The sequence below is a fragment of the Lactuca sativa genome, chromosome 3 (genome assembly GCF_002870075.4).
Source record: "Lactuca sativa cultivar Salinas chromosome 3, Lsat_Salinas_v11, whole genome shotgun sequence".
NCBI lineage: Eukaryota > Viridiplantae > Streptophyta > Magnoliopsida > Asterales > Asteraceae > Lactuca > Lactuca sativa.
In genome coordinates, this window is record NC_056625.2 from 53,478,560 (window position 1) to 53,500,179 (window position 21,620).

The window sequence follows — 21,620 nt, forward strand, 5'->3', positions numbered from 1 at the left end:
AAGTTACAGATAAACTTCGACTTATATGCATTTACTTATTCATTTACCAACTATACACAACAATACGTTTTATAACACCAAGTTACTGATGCGTTTTCGCATTATCAATGTACAATCAATTAACAAATAATAAACCATATATCTAGGTTTTAAGACTATATGATATTATCGTCTTGCGATCACCTTTTATATCTTATTCCATAAGGTGATTCCAGCAAGCGCGGGTTTATTCCAATGCTCAAAACTAGTTCATAAGCACTCATGAACGTTGCAGCAATCCTTTGCTATGTCTAACATCATTTAGACATTCTACACACCAATTCACGACAATCTTCTTTCATATCTACTTCCAACATATGAACGATTGTGGACTATTTGAATAATTCGATTATTCCTAATAACCTCAATTATTCTGGAAGTCAAAACATGCAAAGTGAAACAATAGCTTAAACAATTAACATAAGATAGTAACATTACTCATAAATAAAACTCCTTTATTTAATCATCAAATGTCAATTTACATTTATCTATTACATGTTTCTAATACTATCTAATCTATGCTAATATCATCCTTTAGCCCAATACTCCTAGCATGCTGTAAGTGCTTGACCCTACTCAGTCCCTTCGTAAGCGGATCTGCTGGGTTATCCTCTGATGATATCCTCTTCACTACGAGTTGTCCTTCTTCTACACGATGTCTGATGAAGTGATATTTTCTATCGATATGTCTTGATCTACCATGATCCCTCGGTTCCTTGGTTAAGGCAACCGCACCTTCGTTATCACAGAAAATCTCCATTGGCTCCTTTATGGCAGGTACGACTCCAAGATCACCGATGAAGTTCTTTAGCCATATTGCCTCCTTCGACGCTTCGCTCGCTGCAATGTACTCTGATTCGCACGTTGAATCAGCTACGGTCTCTTGTTTGGAACTCTTCCAGGTCACTGCTCCTCCATTTAGGGTAAAGACCCAGCCCGACTGCGAACGGTAGTTATCCCTGTCGGTTTGGAAACTGGCGTCACTATACCCTCGCACCTTCAAGTCATCACTCCCTCCGAGGACTAAGAACCATTCCTTTGTCCTCCGAAGGTACTTAAGGATATTCTTCACCGCAATCCAATGTGCTTTGCCAGGATTCCCTTGATATCTGCTAACCATGCTCAAAGCGAAGGCTACATCAGGGCGAGTACAAGTCATAGCGTACATGATTGAGCCAACTGCGGAAGCGTATGGTACTCGGCTCATTTCTGCTTTCTCGGCTTCGGTACTCGGACTTTGAGTCTTACTCAATTTGGCATTACTTTGTATCGGTAGTTCTCCCTTCTTTGAGTTTTCCATACTAAAACGTTTTAGTACCTTCTCTAAGTAAGTATTCTGACTAAGTCCAATTAGTCTCTTACTTCTTTCTCTCACTATCCTTATTCCCAAAATGTAAGAAGCTTCTCCGAGGTCCTTCATAGCGAAGCACTTCCCGAGCCAGGACTTAACTTCCTGCAGAGTTGGGATGTCGTTTCCTATGAGCAATATGTCATCGACATATAGAACGAGAAAGCTTACTACACTCCCACTGGCTTTGACATATACACAAGACTCGTCTTCGCTTCGTACAAATCCAAACTCTTTGACTTTCTCATCGAAGCAAAGATTCCATCTGCGAGACGCTTGTTTGAGTCCATAAATGGACTTCTCAAGCTTACACACTCTATTCGGATGTTTCGGATCCACAAACCCTTCGGGCTGAGCCATGTACACATCCTCAGCCAGCTTCCCATTAAGGAAAGCGGTCTTGACATCCATTTGCCAAATCTCATAATCATGAAATGCGGCAATAGCTAGCATCACTCTAATAGATTTAATCTTCGCAACTGGTGAGAAGGTCTCATCATAGTCAACTCCAGGAGTTTGAGTAAAGCCCTTCGCAACCAATCGTGCTTTATATGTGTGTACGTTTCCATCCACGTCGGTCTTCTTCTTGAAGATCCATTTGCACCCAACGGTCTTACGTCCGGGCACATAATCAACCAAATTCCAAACTTGGTTATCATACATGGATTGGATCTCGCTATCCATTGCGTCTTTCCATTTTGCAGACTCCGGGCCTGCCATGGCTTCCTTATAGCTATTAGGTTCATCGAGATTTACTAGTGTACCATCACTAATATACGTGTCCCCTTCGGTAGTAATATGAAAACCATAAAACTGGGGTAGAACTCTAACTCTATCGGAACGTCTAAGAGGTAAGGATTCGTCAATCGGTTCAACCGGAGTTTCCTCCTCGGGTTGAGTGCCAGCGGTAGAGGTTCCTTCATCTATCGACTCTTGAATCTCTTCAAGCTCGATTTGCCTCCCACTGTCTCCTTGGCTTATGAGTTCTCGCTCTCGGAAAACTCCTCTCCTTGCAACGAAGACAACATTGTCCTTCGGTCTATAGAAGAGATATCCAAAGGATGTCTGCGGGTAGCCGATGAAAATACATCGCTCACTTCGAGGTTCAAGCTTGTCGTGAGTATCTCGTCTTACGAAAGCCTCGCAACCCCAAACCTTGATATGTGCCAACGAGGGAGCTTTCCCTGTCCACATCTCGTGAGGTGTTTTGGCAACCTTCTTAGTAGGGACTCGGTTAAGGATATGGGCGGCAGTCTCTAAGGCATACCCCCAAAAAGAGATTGATAGCGAAGCACGACTCATCATAGAGCGAACCATATCCAATAAGGTTCGATTACGCCTTTCTGCCACACCATTCAACTGCGGTGTCCTAGGAGGCGTCAATTGCGAAACTATTCCACACTCCTTGAGATAATCGTGGAATTCAAGACTTAGGTACTCTCCTCCTCGATCGGATCGAAGCATCTTGATTTTCCTGCCCAATTGATTCTCCACTTCATTCTTGAACTCTTTGAACTTTTCAAAGGTGTCTGACTTTTGCTTGATTAAGTAGATATACCCATATCTACTATAGTCATCGGTAAAAGTCACATAGAAGCGGTTCCCATCCTTCGTGGTTGATCTAAATGGTCCACATACATCAGTATGTATTAGGTCCAATAGACCCTCGCCCCTTTCACAAGTACTTGTGAAGGGCGACTTAGTCATCTTTCCAAGCAAACAAGACTCGCATGTGTCATCTTCCCTAAGGTCGAATGACTCCAACACTCCATCCTTTTGGAGTTGGGCTATGCGTTTCTTGTTGACATGTCCAAGACGACAATGCCACAAGGATGCTTTATCCATACTAGTGGAAGAATCAACATTCAAAACATCATTTCCTAAGTTATCAACAATCATAACGGTTTCATATATTCCATTACATGGTATAGCTTCAAAGTAAAAGACACCATTTAGATAAGCCAAAATAGAACCATTCTCATTATTAAAAGAAAATCTAAATCCTTGTCTATATAAACCATGAAATGAAATGATGTTTCTTGCCATTTCTGGCGAATAGCAACAATTGTTCAAATCTAAAACTAAACTATTCCTAAGCACTAAGGAGTACACTCCAATCTTGGTCACAGGCGATGATCTTCTGTTCCCCATGATTAGATTGATCCTTCCTTGCTCCACATCCCTACTTCTTCTTAGTCCCTGCACATTAGAGCAAATGTGATAACCACAACCGGTATCAAGAACCCAAGAAATAGCATGATTAGAATCGTTAGATTTGATTGTATATATACCTGCGAAAGATGGCTTGATCTTTCCTTCTTTGATAGCTTGCAGGTAATCCGGGCAGCTTCTCTTCCAATGTCCTATCTTGTGGCAGTGGTGGCACTCTGCCTCCTTCGGGTTAGAGCAGGGCTTGGCGGGATCAACTTTGGTCCCACTAGAAGAGGCACCATCTCGGGCTTTCACCTTGCGATGGTTCTTCGACGAAGCTTTCCTCTTCTTCCCTTGTCCAATAGCCAAGACAGGAGCAGCGGGCGGATTGGGAGTGGGTGCAACAGACTTGTCCTTGAAGTTGCTCTCAGCAACCCTCAAGAGACCTTGGAGCTTGCTTAGGGTGACCTCTTCTTTGTTCATGTGGTAGGTCATCCTAAATTGGTTGTACATCGGAGGCAAAGAGTGAAGCACCATGTCGATCGCCAAATCCTCACCGAAGTCAACATTTAACTTGCAGAGGCGGTCAACATACCTTTGCATCTTTTGCAAGTGCACGGTAAGAGATTCTCCATGACCCATCTTCGCGGAAATCATGTTAGTGAAAATCTCGTACCTCTCTTGTCTCGCGTTTTGGTGATACCTCTCCAATAGGTCTTGATGCATCTCGTACGGGTACATGTCCTCGTAGGACTTTTGGAATTCGGAGTTCATGGTGGCGATCATGATGCAATGTACCTTCGTTGCATCTCGCTCATGAGTTTCAAAGGCGGTGATTTCGGCGGGAGTAGCAATTTCGGGGTTGATTTTCTCGAGCTTCTCATCGAGGACATACTCCTTATCCTCATAGCGAGCAATGGTGCGAATGTATCTTATCCATTCGCTAAAGTTCGTTCCATCGAAGGTGACCTTTTGGCAAAGGCTCATCAACGTGAAAGAACTAGCAGCAGCGTTGTTTGCGTTTGACATCTACAATTAGAAAAGGACAAAGATAGATTAGAATAAGAATCCCTAATTATCACCCAATAAGAAAATTAGGGCTAGGATCCAACAATAACATTTACATACTAGAAAAGGGATGCCGTAATCTAACATGCAAATAAATTGAAGGTAAGTGAATGACGATTCACTAATTCTCCATCACAAAAACCTATACTATTAGTCCTAAGTGTTTTTTGAGAATTCCTAGGTTCGGATGAGATTCATTGAAACTATTCAATGGCATGTTTAAATCTCGATATGCCCCTCTTGTTTGTGACTGGGATGCCGAGGATCACAAAGCGGGTGTGAATTACCATGCAAATTCACATGGTGCCTTCATTGTAACAATCACCTATTCGATGTGCCGGTAAACCACACACGCTCCATCGAACTATGATAAACAATGAATCACCCTTTGCCACCTTCGCTTAGAATCAATTAGTGTGCCGGTAAACCACACACGCTCCACTAACATCTTAGCAAGGTGCAAAGTGTAATTTCATGGGATTGCATCAATTCACTTTTCCTAAAGTAACTAGGATTGGGAAATTTTAAAAAAATATATGTAGTTACTTGTATTTCTTATTATACTTTTAATGAGAGGATGAGGTTGCCCTATCCTACCCGTTCGGCTAACGACCCTCCACCAATCAAGCAAGCGGTGGGTGTGAGTGTACACCCATTAAGCGCCATTTTATAGGTCGCAACCTTATACCCACCTTATAGATCGGCTTCGTGAATGAGGCCTACTAACGGTAAGACTAGCATTTAGTTATACATATATATATTATACTAGTAATATCATATTAGTATAGGGTTGTATTTTAAAACTTTTAAAATCTAGGGTTTGAAATTTAAGTTGTCTAAATTAAAACTTTTAATCACAAAAGTAAATTTCAAAACATGAGGGTAGGTTTTAAACATTTAAAACATGGAGGATCAAATAACAAATAATTCCAATCAACAATTAATATCCTAATTATCCATATTTGATTTATTCAAGATTTCTTTTAAGATAATTACCAAAATAATTAAAATAATTAATTAATTATCATATAAGGAAATTAAATATTTAATTAGTTGATAATTACCCTTAACTAGATCAAGATAATAGTTATATTTATCAGAAAAACGAATTAATGTTGATCTAATTAGTTTATGGTAAGTTAAGATAAGATAAACACAAAGAAATCCCGAATCTGGCCATTCCTGACGCCTGGACTCGTCGAGTGCACAAATGGACTCGCCGAGTCAGGCCTACTCGCCGAGTCCACTTTGAGACTCGCCGAGTCCATGACTCAGAAACCAAAAATTCGAATTTTGCAGGTTTGTTTCAGTTAATCAAGCAACAATTTACAGAAAACCAAGCAAGGCTCTGATACCACTGTTGGGTTTTAGCCATAAGAACTTTCCTATGTGCGCATGCAAAACCCTAATGCTTGGATCTAGGCTTTCTAATAAACATGCTTTGAATCCAAGACTTCTAATTACTAATTAGGTTAAACAAGAACATTAAAACAGATCTAGAATCATACCTTTGAGTTCCTTGTTGATCTTGAGGTCTTGGAGCTTCTAGAGTCACAAATGTCACTCCTCTAATGGCTTACAAACACCAAAGCAAGGAGGATGATTTGGGAGAGAGGAGAGGGGAGGAATTTCGACCAGAGGTTCCTTACTTTAGATTCAGTCTCGAATTCCATCAGCCATGGGGTCTATTTATACTTGTAGACTCCTTAAGGATTACAGATAAGTCCCTATCAGATAATCTTCTCTTAAGGCTATCCAAATCCATTCCTAGATAAGTATATGGACGATTTAAGCTTTCCTAAAGCTCTTAGAATCCGTCCAAAGTATATCCAAATGGATTTACAGTTTAAAGCTTAACTATCAAACAATTGACAGTTTATACCCCTTTATTTAATTAATCTCTTTAAGTCACCAAATTAATTCTAATTAATTCTATGACTTATATTAATCAAATAACATATATATTATTCATTATATTATTCCCATAATATATTAATAATATTTATTCTCTCTTAATAAATCATCCTATCAAGTTGCTATGGTGAAGGCAACCCAAAAGGACCATGCACAACCGGATATAGTTACAGCCTTAGACACTATTCCAACAATAATGATATGATAATATATTATATTCTTCAAACCTAGAGATATGATTTGTTGACTATGAGTTGGTTATACATTGATTGTACGAAAACGCATCAGTAAATTGATGTTATAAAACGTGCCTTTGTGTATCATTCAACAAGTGGTTAGTACAAGCATATGAGTCGAAGTTTATCCATTCCTTTTACCCTAGGAGGGATAAAAGCGATGTATGTGGTCCCCTCGATGATTTAGTGATGACAAACGTAAGTGCTCGGCCGGGCCTGGACTGATTTGATTTATTCAATTAGTCAGTCGTCTTACATCATAAATCGGGAAACAACAAATGGACAGAGAGAATGATTATAATCCATGTCTTAGTCCATATAATATCTAGAATGGAGGAATATATGATCCCTTATCTAATGGACTTGTCATTGACTAGGTCAGAGTTCGGCAGCGACTTTTAAGAGTTATGATTGCTAGTCGGGATCTTGGAGTCATACCCAATAATAGTTTTAGACTTATCCAAGTGGGAGACTATTGGATTAGATATCTAAGCCCATAAATATTATTGGTATGTACTCGACCCGAGAGTAGCATGGTCCATTTGGGTTGCATATCATCATGACAATTTGTTAGGATGGACGTTTGAGAGTAGGTCATGTATGATTTATTAATATATTATAAGTTCTAATATATTAATATGAAATCATATGTTTTAATTAGTATTGATCAAGAATTAATTTGGAATTAATTTAGTGATCAAAAAGAGACTAATTAAATTTATTGGGACTAATTATGGTAATTAGTTATATTTATATGTGCTGGGCTTATGATCCATGTTGGACCAAGTTTATATATGGATACATAAAGAGTTGGGCCACATGAACCATGGATCATAAAACCCATGGATACGGATTTGGGTTATATCCATGACCCATGATATCCTACATATAAATATATAGTCCATTGCCTAAAAACGCCACTAGAAGTTCTTGGAGTCCATAGAGGTGTTTTTTGTGCATGGAGATTCTCTCTAAAGCTTCATCCTTATCCATGATGTGTTGTGACTTCATTTGAGGTTTCCACACTATTTGGGGTAAGCTCTTAAGGCCAAATACATCAAGACTTCAAACTACATAAAAGTTATGGCACCCTAACTATTATCTTATATGGTTTATGTCAAATGCATGCTAGTTATAGGTTTAATGTGTAACACTTGTAGATCCGGGCTAGTCAATTTAGAGATAATAGGGGTCGAAAACGACTTTTCGACAAAATATTATTTAGAATAAATAATCTTAACCAAGTTGTAGAATATGTCTCAAGGGTTCCGCACATATAAAGGACGCTGAAATCCGAGTTATAACGAAGAAGTTATGGCCCGACGATGTTTTACGGCAAAACCAGCACGACACCGGGAGACGTAAATAATGAATTTTTGATAAAGGACCTTTTTAGCCTTAGTAATCTAAACAAAAGTCGTAGAATATGTTAAACTGAGAGCGTCCATAAAAATAACGCCCAAATCTGACTTCGTATGAGGAAGTTATGAATTTTCTAACAATTGGAATAGCAGTAAACGACCTGAAAATCGAATTTTAGTTCAAGAGGTTTTTAGCCTACGCGACCTAAATGAGAGTTGAAGATATCATTAATAGGAACTCAATGGTAAAAAGACACACGAAAACGGAGTCCGTATGTAGAAGTAATGAATTTTACGCGGACATTTAACAGTATAATCTCCTCCTACTGTTAAATTTAAGAACGGTCGAGAATTAGCCGAAGGAGTCTAAATGAAAGCTTTAGATCTTGTTTTTACCTACGCGCGGATATAAAGAATGTCGAGAGTAGAGCTCGTATGTTAAAGATATGGACGAAACTTGGTCCGTACTCTTCGAGCGCGATATAATCGATACAGTTTTGTAAATCTGAGATAGAATGAGAATTAGCTGACGGTGTCTAAATGAAAGTTGTAGTACTCGTAAATACCAACGCGTAGATATAAATAACGTCAAATATGGAGTTTGTATGAACGAGTTACATATTATAATAGCATATTTATGTATTAAAATAAAATATAAATCATATATACGTACACTTATATATACAAATGTATATATCATTAGAAAGGTGTCGACGATGCGGTTATTATAAGACTAGTGTTGAATACTTTCGACATTAGTTTAGTACAAATATTGTTAAATCTATTTAAAATAGTATTATGAAGGGATGTATAGTCGTTTATATAACTATAAATTCATTAAATAATTATGGAGGGTAGTTTTTGTAAATTCAGTTACTATAAATAAGAGGCTTGGGCTCTCATATTTCTTGCACCATTCTCTTGATTCAAGAGTCTTACTGTTCTTATCCCCCGAGCATTTCGGTCCCTCGTGATTCGACTTCTCGTTCTGTAGTTTTAGTATAGTAAGGTGAGCGCCGAAGTGCTGCACGAATCTTTTTTAGAAGGATTCAACTATGAAGTTCTGCCCCTGCAGATCCCGACTCCTAGCTAAAACCCCATTGTAAGTAAGTTATGCTTACCCTATTTTTAATATAGCTTATATTTAAAATTAGTATTGTTATTATGAACTTATAATAAATATTTGATCTATTATTATATAAGTGTCGTTATAATATCTTTTTAACTACTCGTGGTATGGGGAATCTAGTTTAAAGGGCCGCATAGGGTTGTTGGAGAGAAGTGCTATATGCCAAAATGGTCCTGCCCTCCAGTGTTTTATGTCTGGCCCTGTCTGTACATAGTGGTTGGAAAGTATTGTTTAAATGCATATATAATAATAATAAGACTAGTAATTAGTCACGGTAAATATTAGACTAAAATCTAGTGGTAATAATACTAGGTTTCGTCGAAGGAAATTATTTTAAAGTAAACGAAGCGCTGTCCATGTACCGAGTCACCACCTTATCAGGTGAGTGCATAGTCACTTTCATCTTATACATAGATATGAAGTATTTTATATAAATTACGTGCTATGTGTGCATATTATCTGAATACTTGTTGTCTATGCTGGATAAATGATTTTATACATGTTTTAAATGATTTAAACTGTTTATTTATTCTATATCTACAAATTTGTTGGGATAAGGAATGGGTAGATGAAATAGTTGGTGTGTAATGAAATAAAATGATGAGAGATAGGTGATGATAGAAAGGTGATTATAATTAGGTAAATAGATGATGATGAATAGGTGATGTAGGATGAAAGGAGATACCATAACCTTAACCGGCAATGTGGCGATGTAGTCATCTCTCAGAGTATAGATGGTGACGACGAACTATTCTAGACAACCCCGTGGAAACACCAACCGGATCATAACATGTAGGTGATGAATTACGAGTTCAGGCGATGTTGTAACTATGTATTCATGTGATGATACTCTAACCCTTACTATGAATAACGAGTTCAAGCGATGTTGTAACTACGTATTCATGTGATGATACTCTAACCCTTACTATGAATTACGAGTTCAGGCGATGTTGTAACTACGTATTCATGTGATGATACCCCAACCCTTACTAGGCACGTATGGAGGAGAGATCCCCGAATCATTGTTGTCTATGGGATATAGGAGATGATTCGTAGGAACGAACATATAAGGAAATGCGATGTAAAGAGATGAATGGTAAATACGATATAGGAGATGACCCTTAAGATAGTACTTTAGGGAATATTAAATGAAGAAAATAGGGATGGGTAATCGGGTTAATTGTTTGACATGTATTATGTGAAGAAACAAATTAACTATATTATTGTGGGTTGAAAACCCTATGTACTCACCAGGTTTCACAACCTGACCTACTCAGTTTAATTGTATCACAGGTGTCGATATAAAGCTACACTACATTGAGAGATTAAGGAGATGTAAATCACTAGTGATAATGAATGTAAGTTCTGTTTATGTTTATGTTTTTGTATTGACGACGACATCCCAAATGTTTTAAAATGAATAAAAATACTTTTCTTCGGAAATACTTTGATAACATATTTATCATGTTTTACTTGGAACAAATTCCGCAACATTTTTATTAAAGCAGTTACTCTGATTTTTATAAAGCATAAACAAAATCGGTATTTTATGGCCGTACAAATGGGGATGTCACATAATGCTTTGGAAACCATTTACATGTATAATTAGTGAAAACATAGATCCAAGGTATTTAGGGTTATATGTGCACCATAGGATGTTGTAGTATACAAAACCCAACAGAGATTACACCTACGAGATGCTTATTTCAATCTATAAATGGACTTATCAAGCTTGCACACCTTATTAAGGAATTTGGCATGTTGAAAACCTTTTAGTTGTGCCATGTAAATAACCTCAGCTAGTCTCATTAAGGAAAACAATTTTAATATCCATTTTCCATACTTTATAGTCATAATGAGCAACTGTGGCAAGCATTATCCCAAGTGACTTAATCTTATCAACTAGTGAAATGGTCTCATCATATTCAATCCCTTGGGTTTGAGTAAAGCCATTTGCAACCAACCTTTACTTGAAGGTCTGTATATTACCATCCATGTCGATCATCTTTTTGAAGATTCGCTTGAAACCTACAGTCTGCCGACCAAGGGCTTGATCAACTAAAGGTCTGCCATCGCTTTCCATTGCCTCTTTCTATTTGGCAGCCTCAAGGCCTTCCATCGCTTCCTTGTATTTAGCAGCCTCAAGGCCTGCCATTGCTTCCTTGTATTCAGCTGGCTCATCCAAAATTACTAGTGTGTTTTCACTGATAAACATATCCCCATATGTCGTTATATGGAAACCATAAAACTCAGGTAGTGAGCTAACTTTACTATATCGAAAAAAGGGGTAAAGAATTTTCAATGGGCTCAACAAGCTTAGCCTCAGTTTTAGAGGTAGTGTCATCGAAGGTTCCTTCATTGGATGACTCTTGAATTTCCTCGTGATCTGTCCCACTCCCACTGTACTCTTTGTATATGAGCTCTCTCTCTCTCTCTCTCTCTCTCTCTATTTCTCTCTCGCGAAAGACTCCCCTTTGAGCTATGAAGACTACATTCTCACTAGGTTTGTAGAACAAGTATGCAAAGGAGTTTTATGGATAGATAATGAAAATACATCTCTTGACTCTAGGTTCCAATTTATCTTGGGTCTCCCACCTAATGAGTAATTCACAACCCCAAACCTTGATATGTACGAGCGAGTGAGGTTTCCCTGCCCACATCTCATGAGGTGTTTTGGCAACGTTTTTGGTAGGAACAAAATTTAGAATATGGGTTGTTGTTTCTAAAGAATATGCCTAGAACTATATAGGGAGTGAAGCTCGACTCATAATGGCACAAACCAGTTCTAGCAAGGTTTGATTATGCCTCTCATCTACACCATTAAGTTGTTGTGTCCTACGAGGTTTCAATTGTGAAACAATTCCAGATCCCTTTAGATAGTCATTGAACTCGATACTAAGATACTCTCCATCTCTATCAGATCGAAGCATCTTAATCTTCTTGCCCAACTAATTCTCTACTTTTTGCTTAAACTCTTTGAACTTTTCAAAAGTTTCCAGTTTATGCTTGATTAAGTAAATATATCCATATCTACTATAATCATTAGTAAAAGTTATATAGTAGCGATTAGCATCCTTTATGAAGGATCTAAAAGGACCACATACATCAGTATGGATGAGGTCTAACAAATCTTTGCATCTTTCACAAGTACCAGTGTAAGGTGATTTATTCATCTTTCCCAACAAACAAGATTCACATTTACCGTCTGATTTTAAGTAAAATGAATCCAACAATCCATCCTTTCGGATTTAGGTGATGCCTTCTTGTGGATGTACCCACAACAATAATGCTGTAAGTTGGCCTTGTCTAAAATATTAGAAGAACCCATACTATAACATTATTTGCAAGTTCATTCACACACATAGTAGTTTCATACACAATATCACAAGGATAAGATTTGAAAATAAATGTACCATCATGAAAAACTGAAATCATACCATCATTATTATTAAAAGACAAAATTGCAAAAATGCTCCCTGTGTTAGGCAATTTTTTGGGGTTTTAGTCCAAACCTCGATTTTTTTGGAATAGTGGTCCTTTTGAGGTAGTTTCCTTGTGATTTTGGTCCTTTGATAAACCGAAAAGACTAAATTACCCATACCATATTTATTTTCCATAATATTTTTTCTATAAGTATTTATATATAAAAAATAAGAATAGGGACCCACATACTCTCTCTCTCTCTCTCTCTCTCTCGTAATTATGATCATTGTTCACATAATTTTCTCTCATCGTAATTGTGATCATCGTTCACATAATTTCAATCCAAACTTGAACTCCATCGGAGTAATTTGAGCTTGGAATCTTATCTAACCGACTATGATTCATATTCAAATACAAATCGAATTAACCCTTTTTCATTGTTCTTCATATTCACAAGTTTACATATTCAACAAGATGTATGGCCAAACCCAACATTTGAATTTCGTCTCTACTGTCACAATGTTTGGAGTTGTAAAGCCCATCTTGTAGGAGCAACCAAAGGCCAAACTCTTCTAAAAAAGAAAAGCAATGCGCTAACAGTCCAATTAAAAGTCATCCTTAAACAAATCGTCACAACAAAAGAATCGATGGGAATTGTAATGAAAAACTTTGCTTTCCTTCAACTACAAATTGGTAAAACCGTTGACAAACCATGGAATTGAACCATTTAGATGATTTCCTACAAGATTAAACATGCGAAGATTCTTCAATTGGATAACAAATTTGGTATATTTCTAGACATCTGATTAAACCCAAGGTAAAGTACCCTAAGGTTTTCCAAATCACTGAAACTGGAGTTTAAATTCCAATCGAGCATGCTCCCTTTGTGATTAATCGCTTCCATCTTCTTCATACCCCAAATTTCATCGGGAATTTCACCACTTAAATCATTGAATGAGAGAGATAAGATTTGAAGTTTTGAAAGCAGACAATATTTGACAACTTACCCACCAATTTCGAATTACAACCCACACGAGAATCCTGCCCACGAACAGAGATCCGAATACCTTTCTCTCCAGCTTGCCAGCACTCTCGATGGGTTGAAAACGGAGCTCTTTAACTCTAGAAGTGCCGATTTGTCCAAATCATTGTCGAAAAAGGTATAGAAATTGAAAGAAGTGATGAAGACCCAGAGAAGAGATGTAATAGGAGCTTTAAAGGGTTTGCTTTAACATAGTGTGCGAGTCGTCTTGGAGATTGGAAAATAGAGATTGATGCTTGGCGCCATTGGTAGGGATGAAAATTGCCGTTGGAAGCCTTTCGATTATGTGAGCATTGGAATCAATTGTTTGAGAAAAGCATGAGAAATCAATTGTGTGGAGTAAATGTTGTTTCATATTATCAGTATTATTGTAGAGAGAGAGAGAGAGAGACTATGTGGGCCCTTATTTTTATTTTTTATATATAAATACTTATAGGGAAAAAAATAAATATGGAAAATAAATATTATAAGGGCAATTTAGTATTTTTAGTTTATCGAAGTACCAAAATCCCAAACAAACTACCTTAAAATGACCACCAATCCAAAAAAATCGTGGTTTGGACTAAAACCCCAAAAAATTACATACCACAGGGACCATTTTTGCAATTTTGTCTTATTAAAACTATAATTATGCCCTTGTCTAAATAAAGAATGAAATGAAATTATGTTCATTGTCATTTCTGACGAATAGAAACATTTCTTTAAATCAACCTTAACATTATCAAGCATAAGCTCATAAGTCTCAATCTTGGTAATAGTCAACTTTCGCCTATTCCCCATGACCAGGTTCCGCTTCTCATGCTCGACCTCTTCACTTTCCTTTAGTACCTATAAATCAAAACAAATGTGGAAACCATAACCTGTATCAAGGACCCAAGAATTTAAAAAACAAGTGTTATTGATTTGGATAGATGATATACCAGATGAAGAGCCAAACACCTTGCCCTTAGCTTTTGTCACTTCTTGTAGGTACTTGGGGAAGCTTTTCTCAAATGGACTTTCTGGACACAATGAAAGCATACGACTTCATTCGGATTGACACCAGGAGGAATATCAGAGTTGGGTTTTCTCTTTGACCCATTGGACTCTTTCATATAGGATTTCCCTTTCCACTTGGGTTGGGAATCAACCTTTCTCTTCTTGTATTTTCCTTGTTAAATACCCATGATTAGGGCATCTGTAATACTGTTAGAATGCGACTTCTTTATTCCCGCTTCATCTGTTTGCAATAGATTGTGAAGCTCAATCAACTTTGTCTCAATGTTATTCAAATTATAGGTCAAGATAAACTAATCATGACTACTAGGCAAGGAGTTGAGCAGCATGTTAAAGGCAAGCTTCTTGTCGAAGTTCACATTGAGCTTTTTGAATCTTTCCAGGTGTCTCTACATTTTCTGCACATAAGTGCACACAAATTCCAATTAAGCAATGAAGACGTGGTGGGAGTCTCCCAACTTTATATGCTAAAGCAAGGATTTTGGGTAAATACCCGCGACAGCCAGTTACTAATGAACCTATGGAACTCGTTTCTAATTTACATGAGTTTAACAGGTATAACAGTTTTTTACACACATTATATCAAAATGATACATATATTTATTAATTGTAATTTTTTGATATAGGTACCCCATGGGGCAAATTGATATGGGATTTCACTTATAAACAACTGTGTATTGTGTTAGATAAGACTGAGGACCATTTGAACCCAAATTTGGCAAGAATCTATAATAGACACACATATACTCTCCATGGATTTGTCTATGCATTTAAGATATGTACATTCTGTTTAATAAGAGTTTTTAAACAACAAGTATTGTAACTTTATTAACTTGGTAAGTTGTTTGTCATCTTAATTTTGTAGATTTGGATATTTGAAACATCTCCCAACAGTTGTATTGCTGGTTCCACTATACCGGGTGCTATCCCACGGGAAATTGCATACCCTAGGATGAGGCGTTTGCATGCACCTGATTATGAACGTATTCTTGATGTTATTAATGTATCTACTTTGGTCCACCTTATAATTTATAAGTTAATATGACATAAATAAGTTATTATTAAACTTTATATATTGTTTTTCAATCCATCGTCCCCTAACAAGTTGTTGCAACCTACTATGCATGAGAGTGTTGCTAGGTGGTGGACTGACAGTGTCTAGTGGATAGATGTGGCATATTATGCTAATGTTTGAGTTATGGTTTTTTTTGTTAATGTTTTAAAACAATGGCCTTTTGAAGATGTAACTAAAACAAGTTTATCCTAAAAATAATATTATGATATCATACATGTTGATATGGGCTTTTTAAATTAACAGTATCATACTGTTGGCTACCTTTTTTTACTAGTATGTCTACTCTTAGACTGAACATTATTTTTGCCACTTGACATGGTCCTACTTCAAGATTCACTTTTTTTTTACTCTATAGGAAACATATCATCATCGTTTCTGCTTGTGTGACCGATCCTTTGGCAATGGTTACATTTTTTCTGAATCAGACATTCACCTTGTGATGGGATACGGTTATGGTATATAGATCATAACAATTCCACCATTGAAAAACGAAATTTGAGGGAAATTAAGTTAAGTGAAATTCCTAGATTTTTTGAGACTCACTGAAACTATTCAATGGCATGCTTAATCTCAGATTATGTTCTTCCATTTGTGACTGGGATATCGAGGATCACAAACAAGATGTGAATAACCATGCAAATTAGTTTGGCACTCTCGATGTCATTTATCATCTTATTTTAATGTGTCGGTTAAACACACACGCTCCATTAATCAATGATAATTTTTGAGATGCCTATTATGACTCTTTATAGTCACTATTAGTGTATCGGTTAACCACACGCACTCCACTAACCACTTTAAAGTATAATGTTCAATTTCATGGGTTAGCATACAAATTCAGATTTTTAAGATTGGGATTTAAAATAAAAAATGTTTAGTTACTTTTAATTGCATTATACTTATTAATGAGAACTAATTGTCCTATCAAACACGTTCGGTTAACGACCCTCCACCAATCATGGAAGCGGTGGGTGAGAGTGGACATCTAATCAACTACCATTTTATAGGAAGTTTCGTTATACCCCCTTATAGATCGGCTTAATGAATGAAGCGTACAAGCGGTTCGAATGACTTAGTCTTATATGTATAGTAATAACTAAACATTTAATTTTATATATAATATAAGGTGGATTTTTTTTAAAAAACGTTTTCAAGAAATACTAGTTTATTTTTAAATTTCGAAAATTAAACAATTAATTTAAATTTAAAAAATAAACCAAATAATATTTGACATTAATTTTTAAGTTCGATTAATATCGAAATTAATTATTTATACACTTAAAAATCAATCATATTAATTAACAAGTAATTAATCATGTCAAAGACTTTTCTCCTAACTTCTAGACTTTTATTCTATCATGATATATTTAGTAAAATCAAAGAAACATGTTTCTTTTCTTTTGATCAATTCACCAATGTGCAAATATATGAAAGATAGTCATAGTCTCTAATACCACTGATGGCAAAATAGGTTACAAAACTCTATGCACTAAGCAGAAAAATATTTAACAATTAAATGATTAGGACACATGCAACATATGAAGGATATATGTCCTTCACGTAAAGGCAACATACTATGAACTATCATCCTACAAAACTTTTGTATATGAATCCTAATTCATAAGGATGAAAAGTTACCTTGATGATTGTTGTAGTAAGCAATCTTGAATTCATTCTTCAAAGCGATTGGTAGCAATCACCACAAATATCGTGCCTCTAGTTGTTCACACCCAACACAAGCAAGAAGGATATTGAGGAGAGAGAGGGGAAGACGATCAGAATTTCGACCTAATTCTTCTAACTAATGAGTATCCGAAAATCATATCCCTAGGGGCTTTTATATAGTGCAGTCAGGAAACCTAGATAAGCCGAAACCCAATATAATAATATTATCTTGAACCGGGTAATTATCCAACTTCCTAATTATTCACAAATGATAATTCTAGAAACTCTAAAAGCTCCTAAAAACCGTCCATAGCCTCAAGGAGGGTTCTAAAATGCATCTTGTTCAACTATTGAACAATTGCCATTTAGACTCTACACTTTCAATTAATTCTTTTAATCACCAAATTAATTCCAATTAATTTCTGATTAAATATTAATTAAATATAACTATTTCTAATTAATATATAATTTCCGTAATATATTAACAAATTATTTATTTCAATTTATTTATCAAATAATAAATCATTCTCTCTCTCCAAAAATATCATGTCCATTGCTAGGTTTGAAGGCAACCTAAAAGGATTGTGCTACTATCAATTCAAGTTTATACCAATTATAATCATAGGCTTAGACATCTAATCTAACAATATTACCATCATCAACCAACATTATTAGTTTTGCCCCATCATTCATGGATCCATCAACAACAAAATTAATGTCATCCTGAACAACAACCTTACATTTAGACCTATAATTACCCCCGTGTATAGGGTCATTGTAAGAAGGAACATGGTTGGTTGTCATAGGTAATAAGTTATAAATTGGTTACCTCCAGCACCGAAAGAACTATTTCCAGAACGATTTTCCCTAGGAAATCGATTAGTACCACTATCCATAACATTATTAACAACAAATAGTTGTACTATGTTGGGAGGCATAGTAGTAGCAAAACTAAGAAAATATCTATCACTATCGTCAAGAGTCTTCATAACTATATTTGACCTAGGACATTGAAAATAGACAAATTTGATTTTTATGTAACTTGGACTTGGAAGCAACCAACGTAACTAACCCAACGAAGTTGATATCACTGGTTATATCTACACCAAAGCATGTGTAATCCGGAGCAAGGGACTGCATACATCCGTTTATACGCAACCATTTCCCTCCACTAGAAACTGGAACTCGAAAAAAACCCGTATACGTACTCATTCTGGAACGTTTTTCGAATGTATCGAACACACAAATTTATTAAAAACACAAATGTATTGCGTATTTGAAAAAAAAAACATAGAAAAACCCTAATTCTATCTCTCCGGAACGCCACTCCAAAACGTATGACCGTTCCGAACATCAGTCCTGAATGACCTTTTCTAGTCCGGAATGTACAGAATGTCAGATTTCCAACCTAATCCCCACCAATCGGCAACCCCTCCGGAACAATATCATAAATACTCTGGAATATCGTGTTCCGGAGCACACCTCCGGAACACGATATTTCGGATCAAGTGACCATTTTTCCAAAAAAAAATTGTTGGTTATTTTTGTCAAAAATGTTATTTATAAGGGTTAGATTACTAAATTTCCCTTAAATAGTTGTTTCCTTATTTACTTTCTCAAAATTCGAATTAGGGTTTCAAAATTATTTGGTATTATTTGGTTTTGATTTTATTAGATAAAATTGCAGATAATGAGTAATAATTAACCTACTAATCAAATTAGGAAAGCAAATCCGGATAAAAAGGAATTTTTGAAAGACACGTCGCGCCCTGCGAATATTTTTTTAAGGTTTCATCTACTATGCATTATCAATTAAAAAGACGTGTCTCTGATATCGCTATTTGGATTTTTAGATTACAATTCAATTGTACATGCGAAATTTCACTTCACAATTAACAGTATATGCAATCTAAATTGGATCTATGTCTTTTCACTATTAATAGCAACACACTTACGAAACAAAAAGTATAAACTCTATGATATCAAAATCATGAATAGAACCACATACCTTTTTCTTAAGTCCAATTAAGCAATCAAAACCTTTTGTAGTCTCCTTTGAAAAACTAGCTCCAAAAACAGCTCAGCCCTCTCCTGGCCGTTAAGTATTCTGTCACTGTTTACAAGGTTTAAACCCTAAACTAGCTAAGCCGACATGAAAATAAATGGGTTAAAACTACATGGCATGATAACGAATCGAGTCAGATTAAAGTCAAGATTTCTCAATCTAATTAAGTTTTAACCTGACATGAACTCGACACGACATGGTACATTTGCTAGGTCTAATTATACTTTCCTTTAATCTTGTTTCTTTCATGGTTTATACAAATTTCTCATAGCAATGATCGCAACCTTTTGTTTTGAAAGGTCTAATATTGTTTAAATAATCTAATCTTTCTTTAGCAAACACTCTTTCGTGCGGTCCTTGTACTGATCGTGCCATTATTATCATAGTGATTTGTATCAGCAGGCCTGGTCCTGAAATATTGGAAGCCCTGTGCAAAAATTAAATTAAAGCCTCATACTTTTTTGTTAAAATATTATTAAGAAAATTTGTTACCGCTAAAAATAAAGAGAATCAACTATTTTAACAACATAATTTATAATTTTTATTGTTAATAATTCAAATAATATTTTGAACATTTAATTATACTTTAATTAACATATTATTATTTTTTTTCCACCTTTTTAGTAATATAATACTAAAGAAAATTTTCAATCTGAGGACTTCCAATACGATTGGAGGCCCAATGCAATCACTTGCACCACCAAGGAGGCCACTCCACTGTGTACCAATAGTCCTATGATAAAATAAAATTAAATTAAAAAAAAAAAAAAAAAGTATAGTAATGGTACGTATAGCCATCTGTTCGTATTGGTCTCACATTGGAAGTGGTATACAAATCTTTATTAAAATTTCCACGTCATGTAATGCTCGAAGATGTACAAGCATACAGTCACTGGTACATGATGAAAAACACGCACAACATCCATGATCCATATATAAGTGCCTCATGCCTCACTTGTTCAAGTACCACCATTAGTGGAGACAAGTATCTAGCTACCTCGCAAGAAAAAGAGATGGCTATAAAAGGAAAGATATCACGTGAAGTTGAAGTCAAATGTAATTGTCACCTGGTCTTTGAACTCTACAAGCAAAGGCCAAACGACTCGTCAGCGGTCGACCCTGCTAAGGTTGAAGCTTGCCATCTGGTGTCTGGTGAATGGGGTGTTCCTGGATCTGTCGTTGAGTGGCACTATTACCATGGTAAACTACTCATCTGTGCTAATATTCAACATAAAAACGTGTTTTATGTTAGATCTATACCACTACTACACACACATATATCTATGCATGTATGTACAAACTACTTAATTATGGTTTTTCCGTAGATGGAAAAAAGGAAACCGGGAAAGAAATCATTGAAGAAGTTGATGATGAACTACCCAAAATTTCGTTCAAACTGATTGAAGGAGATATTTTGAAGGTGTATAATTCCTTTATCAACACCCTTACCACCAAATATGTGGGCGATAAGAAGTTTGTTATCTGGACTATAGAGTTCGAGAAGGCGGACGCAAGTATACCGGATCCAACATCATATCTAGACTTGCTTTGTGGAATTGCTGGAAATATGGATGCTCATTTTCTCAAGCAACCATGATCTCGCCCATATATTCAATAAATAAATATCGCCGACATCCACTTTAATTGCTTGGTAACAATAAATTGATTTAAGGGAAGTGATTGTCCAATAAATAAATGTCGCCGGTATAGTCATGATAATAAAGAATATTGACTTCTTGTGAAGATATGTATTTGTACTGTAAACTATGGTCTATTTCAATCACTTTTGCGGGAATTGTTTCATCTTTTGCTTGATTTTGAAACTAAAACTCACTTTTTTATACGTTCAAGACTTTGGAATGGTTTAAGTAATGTGTAACCACTATAACCCGTGGATTCCCATGAAACAAAAACGGATTTAATATATATAGTGTCGCTTACCAGAACGTTAATTTCTGGATTGGATTATTTAACTGAAAATCAATGAATCTCTTCAAATCATTTCTAACCAAAACAAGAAACTTTACAAATCGGAAATTTTCTTATGGCAAACAAAAAGACGGATTGGGTTAATCGGTTTGTTCGTGGATCACCTGGATCATGGGTCG

The 21,620-nt window shown here is 36.0% G+C and overlaps 1 protein-coding gene across 1 annotated transcript; it reads left to right on the forward strand.

Moving 5' to 3' along the window:
- The first annotated feature begins 20,475 nt into the window (after positions 1–20,475).
- Positions 20,476–21,315, forward strand: LOC111914472 (MLP-like protein 31). The gene is made up of 2 exons (XM_023910213.3): positions 20,476–20,712; positions 20,838–21,315. Exons 1-2 carry the CDS (start codon positions 20,526–20,528, stop codon positions 21,107–21,109), a joined length of 459 nt encoding a protein of 152 aa, XP_023765981.1. The 5' UTR covers positions 20,476–20,525; the 3' UTR covers positions 21,110–21,315.
- Positions 21,316–21,620: the final 305 nt, after the last annotated feature.

What these genes read in the sequence shown, in the direction of transcription:
- LOC111914472 (XM_023910213.3), top strand. Translation starts at nt 20,526, where the DNA reads ATGGCTATAAAAGGAAAGATATCACGTGAAGTTGAAGTCAAATGTAAT. An exon ending in TGAGTGGCACTATTACCATG is followed by an intron (nt 20,713 to 20,837) that starts GTAAACTACTCA and finishes GTTTTTCCGTAG; the next exon opens with ATGGAAAAAAGGAAACCGGG.